Source organism: Malania oleifera, chromosome 6, assembly GCF_029873635.1.
Source record: "Malania oleifera isolate guangnan ecotype guangnan chromosome 6, ASM2987363v1, whole genome shotgun sequence".
Taxonomy (NCBI): Eukaryota; Viridiplantae; Streptophyta; class Magnoliopsida; order Santalales; family Ximeniaceae; genus Malania; species Malania oleifera.
Genome location: NC_080422.1, coordinates 30820928 through 30831939, shown reverse-complemented (window position 1 = coordinate 30831939; position 11012 = coordinate 30820928). Strand labels below are relative to the sequence as shown.

Sequence of the window (11012 nt, the reverse complement as noted above, 5' to 3'; positions counted from 1 at the left end):
AATTTATATTAAAAAAATTATATTACTCCAAGGTTGATGCTTAACTTTTAATTATAATAAATATATTAAAATTTATATGTTTATTATGGAAGAAAAAAGAATATTAGCTCATAGTGTTTTAAAATATTGAATTAGATCCAAAAATTCAGTTTAATTTATGTTGGATATTGGTTTAAAAATTGGTTAACCATTTGAAACAATTTGGCTTTGGTTCACATTCTAATGAACTAAAACTTTGATTTACTTAAATGATTGTGTGGGTATGACTCAATTACCTAAAAGTGAAGATTTTATTAACCCCTTTCTTTAATTTGGTCCCCCAATCAATGTCCTCATATTTTTATTTCCTTATTCAAGACATAAGGTGGTTGGGTCCATGACCATGAAACCCTAATATCGAGGCTCAAAAATAATTATTTTTGGAATTTTCATTTTTGCTCAAAATTGCAAGGCTCAAATTTCCTGAACAACAACAGCAACGACAACAATCTTTATGTCTCAATAGGTGGGATCGATTACAAGAATCCTACTCAAACTCCTTGAAGCACAATAAAATTATATCTTTACATTTTCATCCTCAACCGATAAACCAAAGCTGGCCTAGTAAAAAATTAAGGTATCTAGACACTCAATGAGTCATGCCATTGTGTCACGGTCCCACATTAAATGTGTACTAGGAAGATCTTAAGCTTATAAGGAGGGCTTGAGTTCCAACTATGTAAATCGCCTTTTATAGGACATACCCGTGAGGTCAGCGGGCCAAAGCGGATAATATCTCGCCAGAGTTGGACCCAGGACCATTACATTTGGTATCAGAACCTCCCTAAGGGCACTATTATGTAAGTGGATCTTACACAGAGGTGTAAACCACTTTGATGAGGACGTCAGAGATCGGACATAGGGCCTGTTACGGTCTCACATCAGATATTTACTAAGGAGATCACATTGACAAGGATGTCTGAAATTAGATGAGAGAGCCTATCAAGCACTCATATCAAATGTGTTTTGGGAAACGTCACGGTGACAAGGACGTCATAGATTGGACGAAAGAGCCTATCACAGTCCCACATCAGATGTGTACTAGAGAGATCTTGAGCTTATAAGAAGGTTTTGGGTTCCAACTATATGAGACACCTTTTATAGGATAAATCTATGAAATCAGTGGATCAAAGCGGACAATATCTCACCAAAGTTGCACCAGACCGTTACACATTGTGATACAGCCTCTAGTAGGATTTACAAATCCCATGGAAAAATTAAAAATGACATGTCCAGAAACTCCTTAAGCCCCCAGTCCCCATCTTTGGCAAACTAACATAATGAGTAGAGATATTCCCACCATCCCAGGCCTGACCAAATCAACCACCATGCGCATCAACATCAGCATGCAATCTCTTGATTTTCTACTATTTATTTTGCAAAATCTTCCACACACAAAAAATTTAATCACGTCTAATCCAATGTCCTTTTTTTTTTCTTCACAATAAAAAGGGAATGAAGAATTTGTAGAAACAAATAGAGAAAATACTGCAGAACAGAAAACGCTTCAGGGCATGTTGTAATGTCCTTTTCTTTAAAACGTTATTTGTTTCCACCAGATCGGTATGTATTAAGTTAACAAATACGTTTCCAAAATATAATGAAGTTCAGAATATAATTTGATATCAGTTTGCGTTATACACAAATAAAAAACTGATCACAAATACCATTAGAAGAATCTAAACAAAATTACAATAGAAACAGAATGAGAGAATGAATATTTCTATGTAATTCTTGGAGTTTATTCTATCTTTAAATAGACAGAAGTATGCCTATTCTCAATAGTTACAAAGATGGTTATTTGAATAAATAGTTACATATGTTCAAATTTAAACAATCAGTTAAATAATTATTTTATTAACTACCGCATGCTAGATTAAAATCTGACCTTAGATTATTTATACGATTCAAATCGTACCACTTGATCTTCTAAAAAATATAAGATTAATTTTAAGTCGTCTTATCATGATCAAAAATCATGATCTCACAACAATGCAAGCATACTAAGTTCTTGTATGCCAACTAAATGTACTACTCCCTACAGCCCACGCCACACGTGTGCAAACTAACTTAAAGTGAATATTTCACCTTTTCATTTATTAATAAATTTCCTTTTTCACTCTTTCCAATGTAGGACAAATCCACATATCATTAAAAGCTCCTCATAAATGTTTTAGAATACAGAAATGAAAGACTTTAAAAATCCATAAAATCAATTATTTTAGAAAATATTGTGAAAAATAAAGACAAATAAATAAAGATTAAAGAGTGAGAAATGGATTCAAATAGTTCAACTTGATGTTGTTATTGAACATCAGATTGTCTATATCTATGAGGTAATTACACCTTATCTGTGAACATTTTCCAAAAAGGAACACTCGAAGGAATGAGGGCTGGCCTCAAAAGAATTCAGGGAAAATGTAGAAATCTCAAATCCGCAATGGAAGAAACGTCATCGTGTCTAGCTGGTTATGTTAGATAGATCTCTACACTACCCTCACTGCCTTCACTGTATAACAAATGAACTTCTGGGTACTCTTTGATATATAATGATCGGTTGATGCTTCTCAGCTCATTCCGTGCAAGATCTCACAGCCTGAATCCCCCTCCAATGGCAGATTTAGATCGGGGAGCTGAAACATGGTATGCTGATTACTTCCCATACCCTTGTTTACTTCAGAAGAACTATTCGGGAGCGAGGGACATGAAGAATCAAGATCTTTGGCTGTGATGCTGGTCGCTAAGCTTGAAGGAGTAGGTTCACAAGGTGCTTTTCTACTCTCATCTGGTGCTTTTGCTTCCTCGGATGTCGTCTGAATTGGCGCTGTTTTTGTTGTCAATGGCAACAGATCAATCTGTAAAGAAAAAAGAATGCATTGTCACATTCCATGTTGTGTTTCAATGGTCTAAATCAATCATTCTATGTAAAATAGACAATAAGTTGAGAATTTAGAAGATGCATTACTTGGACGCGGATTCAATTTGCAGCACCATATCATCTATAAGTCATGTTTCATTTTGAAAAAAATATGGTACTAGGAAGATAACCATAACGAAAGCATGCTTTAATTTACTTATTAATTATTACTGAGTCATTATTACTAATCAGCAATAAGGTAAAATATTCTTCTATGGTAATAAGTCAATATAATTATTAAATAGGTCAACATGTCAAAAACAGACAATTATTATATAATAAGACAATAGAATTTTTAATAGTAAGTCAATAAGTTGACAAATCAACACGTCAATATGCAATAAGCACATATACTTTCAAATTTTCATTTGTAAGTCAATATGCAGCAAGTCCATATACTTTTAAAATCTAACCATCAGTCAAATTTAACCACCTGAACATTCATAAAATCCAGAGAAAGATTCATTTATGGCTCTTAGTTGGGTTGCATTGCACGGGTACAAGTTTCAAATCTGATATGCGTAAAGTTTGTAATTAGGCATATTTGATGAATTTGGGGTTTGCAGACACATCAGATAAAATTAAGTGCAGGGTTTGAACCGTCAAAGCAATAATGAATGTGAGAGCTAAATTCCTAAAATTTTTAAAGAGTATTATCCAGACCCCGTCCAAAATCCAGCTTCGCGGGTGTAGCAATAGGCAATGGCTTTTCCTTTTTTTGCACGTCTAAGCATTATAACCAAGGGTATATTTCTAATTTAGAAATGAGAGATCATTCCAAAATTGTATCTATAGAATGAAAAATAACGCAATAGAATAGACGAGGAAACTGAAGGTGATAGGCTCACCTTCATCCTCTTCAAACATTCATTTGTAGCTCTCTCTCTTTCCACAGTGAGACGTAAGGCTGCTAATTCCTGCTCAATGAATGATTTAACAAATTCAGAGTTCATGAATCTCCAACTGGACAAATCTAGATTTAAGGACATGCTGCGAAAAAAGGAGATGCATAGAATAAGCGTGCTTGGATGACGTACATGTTTCAATTCCTTTCTTTCCCTTGACAACAAACTCTCCTCTTCCTTAAGTTCTGCTAATGTCTGCAAGCAGCACAAGAAACCAAGCCAGTAAATCTACCTGCTGCTGTTCTACTAATCCAAAAAGGGAAAACGAGACAAATGCAGAAAGTTCCCATAACATGTCAATAAATAAATCCACCTTTTTCCTTCTCGGTCTCTTGGTGGGAGTTGTCTCGGTAACAGCAGCAACCTGTACATACCCGATCATACGTCAGAGTGAATTAATCATACAAGTCTCTTTCTTGGAAATAAATTAGATGAAATCATAGCGCATGCCAAAAATAATCGAAGACATAAGCATAGACAGACTGACTATCATTCATTTAATCATGCACCACATGACTGCAAATTCTTCGTTTAATTTGGAAGTTTCCAAGTAGAAGTTAAGGGCCGGACATGGAGTCAATGCATGGTTTATGCTTTGGCAGGTTTTCCTTCTCAGGGCTGTGGATTATGGCCAAAAAAGAAGAAGAACAACAAAAAAAAGAACCAATACAGGATGCACGAGGCACGACACAAGATATATTGGAGAGCAATGCATCCGAACCTTGCATTTGAAATGATACAAAATTCCACATAATTCAATAACTTTGAATTTCATATTAGGAAAATTCACATAACTTCAAATGCAGGCTCCGTCTTAATGCATTTTCAAAGTCAATTTCAACAAAGAAAACCACTTGGAGAGCTTTCATTTTCATTTCCCACTTTTAGTTTTCCTAAGAAATATACAAATGTCACTTTACTTTTCAGTTTTTCAACTGTCACACCCGAAGCTTAAAAGGTATCTTGTAATTGTTTTCCAAGTTATTGTGCAAACATGGAAGAACTTAAAAAGGAGAAGACATATTTGTAATTTTTTGAAAAACTAAAAATAAAATGAGGACTGTCTTTGACAATCAAACAAGTCCTATAAGGGTCCTTCCTTTGATTTGAGGGAGGGTTCATAGGTACCTCAATTTGTAGGCATGCTAATGTCCAAACCCTCCACATAAAGTGCCCAATCACTCCATGTTCCACAACTAAATTAAGATATTTTTTGTAAAAAAACAAAGTTTAGGGTTGTCCCCGGCCAGGGGAAGGGAAAGAGGAGGGGGAATGGACTAAAGAAGTCATTTAAAGGACTTGCCGTGATTGCAGTGAACCCTAACTGAAATTGTAAGTGTCCTATGCCCCTCCCAATGTATCCTAGCAAGACAAATGGGCAGAGACCAACATGGGTGGGCCCACCCGCCCTACACTGCCCCCTTCTACCCTATGCTACCTACATACATCTCACACACAGACCAACTCCTCCAGCATGCATTTCTATTGTATAATCCATACACGCCCTTTCACACATATGACCAAAAAACAAACATGGGTGAACTCCGTACATTATGTTATAACTCAAACAAACCTATTGGTCGTTCATGGATGGCCTCAATCTCTTAGGTCATATTAAGATAACCAATCTCTGAGCTTTTATTATGTATATATATATATATATATATATATATATATATACATACATATATAGCATTAACATATGGTGGTAAAGTAACCATCAAGCCATGACAATTCCCAAATTTTCAACCCACAAAAGGCACAAAAGTGATGCGTTCCCCCTTTCTGGACCCACCAAAGCAGATATCCAACTCCAGAGACAGGCTGTCATTCAAAAGAATAACAGCCCATTAGGAAGTATTGTAAAAATCTATAGAAAATCTCCACCGTTGACGAGGTCAGACCATCGAAGCAAAGCAAAGCCGGTGATCTTTCCACGAAAAGAACGGCCGTGATAAGGGGTGTCGTGATAATTTGACTACTTGAGCTAGAGCGTGGGCGGTCATGCGCCCGCAGAAAGCGCCAAACAGCGGCGGCCACGCCGAGTCATTACCGCACCACCCCCCACCCATTCGGAAAAGCCCACAACCACTACCCGCACACTCCTACACCAAACCAAAACGGAGACCCTATTTGCCACGAAAACACGCCAACAAGAAAATAGTCGCATGACCAAAATGCCCCTGCCGCGGCAGAGTGCGGGAGGAGTTTGACTCCCGGAGGCCCCTTTTGGTCATTTTGATAACGGACTAGGGCCCAACGAAGTGTCGACTCCGACAACGACCCAGGCAGTTTCCGGGGTTGTACACTGGGTAACAGGGAGAACCTAAAATGACCAAATTACCCTCGGTGGGAAGGGTACCATGGCCTTTACATCGCAAAGATGCACAATTATGGCTCGGCTGGTGAGCTGCAAAGCGGTGAAGAAAAACGTGATGGCTCATTCACTCTTCTGGCTCCACGCGTTGAAACGAAGGTGACTATTTTTCATTTAAAATTTAATATTAATTAATTAAAAATAGATTTAATAAAAAGTAAAATACCGGATTTAAAAGGGGCAATTTTGGTCTAGATCCTGACATCCGACGGTACGGGACCCGGATCCGTCGGCAAAATGATCAAAATAGCCCTACATCTCAAGAGAAGGGTTTGATGAAGCAGCGTGGAAGGAAGGGTATTATGGTCATTTTCGAAAAGGAATAAAACGTGGCTGCTCCTGAAATATATGACAGGCGAAGTAGAAGACTCTCATCTGATCGCTCCTGCGCTGTCAAGGTAAATATCGCACTTTAGAAGGGTAATTTGGTCAATACAGGGGGAAAACAGAGCGATGCACCACGCGGATGAGTGACCACTCGACAAACGCCGTCGGCCTACCACCATCCCGCTGACCCCGAAACCAAAGGCCGCCGGGAAATTGAAATGCTGGCTGGGTGGGTAGAGAGAGAGAGAGAGAGAGAGGTGTAGTAATGACCTTAGATCTCGCAGCGTTCGCCGAGGGCCTGTCCGGGCGGCTCGACGTAACGGAGCCGCCGCCGCTGGCGGAGGTGGTTGCGCTCCAGGAGAGAGGCGTAGTGGGGCTGGCCCGCCTCACGTCGGCGTTGTTCCCGTTCTCCTTCTTCGATTCCGTGAGCCTCAGCCCCGCCGGCTTCGACCTCGGCTGCCGGACGCTCCAGTGGAGACGCAGAGCCGGAGAGGTTCGCCGTGGTGGCGGCGCCGAAGCCAGCGGCGGTAAACCTACCTTGAGACGCATCAACAGCTCCGCCACCATGGAGTCGTCCTCGAGGGCGTCCTTCACCCAATCCTCGCCGCGCATATTTGGGTTTCTTTGGAAAAAGCAATAACAGATACAGAGGGAAGAGGATGGAATGAAGAGAGAGAGAGAAAAGCAGGAAACAGAGAGGGTGGGGGCGGAGGAGGAAAATCTTGAATGGAGGGGCTTGTTTTAAAATAGGTTTTATATGTGGTAAGGGTGCAGCAGTAGATCCCTGTTGACACCCCCCTCTCTCTCTCTCTCTTCCTTCTCTCTCTCGCGTGTCTCTGACCCACCACTGAGACGTGGCACTGAAGTTCTGGGATCCCCGCAGTTATTTATAATTACCCGTATCTTTAGTAATTTTTTAAAAATATGTTAGCTTTTAATATCATTAAATAAGTCATAAAATATATATTTACCTTTCTTCTAATTTTAATTTTAGGTTTTATAATAATTATCACGATAACTAAATGTCTTTAATGCCCCCTGAATTTATTTACATGCATATTTGTATATGTGATTTAATATTTTAAAATATGTGTTAACAGCTTATTAATTATTTATTTCTTATATTTGTTTATGCTAATATTTTGACTATAATTATATTTATTTTGAGGAAATGATTGTAGAAAAAATAAATAGGAGAAAAGATATATAAATTTGATTAGAAAAGTATTTATTAAGGGTGGCAAAACGGGTCGAACCCTGTTAAGTGACCTGTGACCCGCTCGCTTAAACCGGGTTTGCATTTAATACAGTTAACTTGTTTATAAACGGGTTAAGTCAAACCCAACCTATTTATTAAATGGGCTAAAGGGTTCAGGTCAGATCACCCAACGGTGATCCGTTTATCTTCCTATATATATGTTATGATATGTGGCTCACATATTAAGTGGAAAAGCATGCACAAAGAGGGAAACATGATGGAAATCAAGTTGTTGGTGTTAGTAGGGGAAACTGTCAACGATAGTTCTGTAATCGTCGACAGTTTGACCCAATTTCAAAGAGATTTTACTCTCTGTCTGAAACCGTCGACAATATGTCTTCAAATCGTCGACAATTTCACTCGGAAACCCAACGTAGATTTTCAAAATTTGAATACAGACGTTAAGTTGGTTGGGGTTTGGAGGGAAAACCTCTGGGAACTTTATTAATACGTTAATTATGATGTATTTGTAACAGAATTCGTGTCTTTGACACAAGATAGTAAGGAAACCACATTGTCGATTGCTCTCGTGGATGTAGTCATTATCGAACCACGTAATTCTTTGTGTCTTTGTTATTACTTTCATATAATCTACGTGATTGTGTTGTCTGTATTGTTTACCATTGAGTGCTGCGTTGTAAAATCTATTTATTTCGTTGTGCAATTCATTTTTCACAACAAATTGGTATAAGAGCATTGTTGTAATGGCCCCTAAAACTTCTTCTACAAAATTCGATGTTGTCAAGTTTGATGAAATCGGAAACTTTGTTTATGGTAGAAAAAGGTGAAGGATCTGTTAGTACTATAAGGTATTGTGAAGGCCTTATAAGGAGTTCAACCGAAAGGCATGGATGAGGCAAATTGGAAGGAATTGAAAGCAAAAGTTGTGGCTACTATCATATTGTATTTGGGCGATTATGTGTTGGGTCACGCCATGGAAGAAGATTCTCCTGCGTTTGTTTGGCTGAAATTGGAAAGTCGATATATGTCTAAGTCTCTTACGATTAAACTATTTCTTAAGAAAAAGTTATATTGGCTTAAGATGGTGGAAGGTTCGGATTTGAACCAACACATCAATGCATTCAATCAAATCATAAATGATTTGATGTGGGTTGATATGAAATTCGAGGAAGATGATAAAGCATTGATGCTATTGAATTCCCTACCAGCGTTTCACACGTATGAAAACTTGGTTATGATTATAATATAGGGGTAAAGAAACCTTGAATTTGGAAGAGGTAATAAGTGCATTGCTAAGTTTTCATCAAAGAAAGATGGCTAAAGATGAAATTTCACATGGTGAAGGGTAACTAGGAACACAGGAGAAGCAAGTCCCGGAGTAGATCTCAGTTGCAGTCTAGGAAGAAGAAGGACATAAGATGTTTCAAGTGCGGGAAAATTGGGTACATAAAATCAGAGTGTACGGAGTGGAAGAAAGGGAATGCTGAAAATCAAGAGGGTTCATCAAAATCTACAAATGTAGGAGAAGGAGACTCAGGGAGCAGTGATGGTGATATGCTATTTGTTTCATTGGGTTCATAATGCCTCACGAATTCTTGGATCCTAGACTCTGAATGCACTTATCACATGACATCAAATATAAATTGGTTCAACACCTACAGGTTAGTTAATTCTGGTTATGTTCTGTTGGAATTGGTGTAGTCCCAAAAGGGAGGTGAATTGGGTATTTAAAAATTTATTCATAGATTCAATTCAAATCCACAATCAGTGTAGCTTAACCTAGAGTCTGTCTAAGCAAATATCAATCACCCAACACAATAAAACTAAGCAGATAAATAAAACAGATAAACCACACTCAGTTTTTCCTAACCATTCACATTAATACAGATATAAACATTTTAAGTGTGGAAATTAAATAGTGCAAGGAAGAGAATGACACAGGATATTATATTGGGGTTCAGCAATCATGCCTATGTCCTTGCTTCAAGCTACACCAACTATGAGGATTCTACTAAACTTTGCCCACTTACAGGTGGAGCAACACCAATTACACTATCCTCTCCTTACTGTGCAAGGAAATACCCCAGGTCACATTCACAGGGCTGACCCTAACCCTTTACAATCCACTCCTTCACAAGGCAAAGTACATCCTCTTCAAGCCATGCCTGGAATACAACAGATAATCAAATGTGTACAAATAAATTTGCTTCGTACACAAGCGGATATGTACTATAATCCAGCACAATGCACTCATAGATGATGGGAAATTAAGTTCAATGTGAGAATTTTTTAACACAATATATCAGCTCACAGTAGTATGTGTATATATATGTATAAGTGTGAGTGAGTGAGACCTTTGATTCGAGATATTATATTTGTAATATGAATAATCAAAGAATCTCTACAAACCAAAGCAAATATCTCAACAATATATTTCAAACATCAAGCACAATAGATATTAGGGTTTAAGTTTGTAAAAATATTTTTATCAAAAGCACAAAGCAAGCTATTGAATCTTGCAATAAGGATACAAGTTCTTGAGCAAATGTAGAGTTTTCCCAAACAATATTTATGAATGAAAATACAATGGGAAAACTTTATCTTATTCTCAAAAATCAATATCTATCAATGCAAGTATGAGAGAGAGTAATAAGCTTTAAGATGAATAAAAAAATGCCCACAAGATTAAGTGTTCACTCAATCCTTAGGTCACAATAGCTTTGCAAATGAAGATGAACAACAAAAATGATCTCTTTCTAAAAGAACATGTAATCAATAGAATATAAGAAAGAGATTTAACAATAAGCAAATGTGGGAGTATGAAAGATTTAGCAACAAAAATTTGAGAGAAAAAATTTGTTAATCAAATACTAATCTACTTGCTAACTAGGGCAAATGAAGGAGTATATATAGAATCCCCAATAATTTTGACCGTTAAGGACATGAAGGGTATTTTGGGAAATGTTTAATTAAAATTAACTCCTTTTTATTGCGTAAAAATTTGTTAACCCATGAGCTTCGGTCGACCATGAAGAGAAGCCGATCTTCCATTAATTGAGATTCGGTCGAGCATGAATATTTTGAACTGAAAGACTTGATCGGCTGAGGAAGATAGAACGCTGGACGGTTGACCTGAAAGCTTAGTTCAAATTTGGGACGGTCGACCATGCCAAGGTCAATATTTTGACTTTTGGGTGGCCAAAGGGGTCGGTTGACCATGAACGATAT

At 37.7% G+C, this 11012-nt stretch overlaps 1 protein-coding gene across 1 annotated transcript; it reads right to left on the bottom strand.

The window, feature by feature from the left end:
- Window positions 1–2325: 2325 nt before the first annotated feature.
- LOC131157844 (uncharacterized) lies at window positions 2326–7424 on the bottom strand. Its single transcript, XM_058112251.1, has 5 exons — window positions 6836–7424; window positions 4175–4225; window positions 3994–4056; window positions 3805–3873; window positions 2326–2894 (listed from the first exon to the last, which is right to left on the bottom strand). The coding sequence occupies exons 1-5, from the start codon at window positions 7175–7177 to the stop codon at window positions 2607–2609; spliced, it is 813 nt and encodes a 270-aa protein (XP_057968234.1). The 5' UTR covers window positions 7178–7424; the 3' UTR covers window positions 2326–2606.
- Between the last annotated feature and the right edge of the window lie 3588 nt (window positions 7425–11012).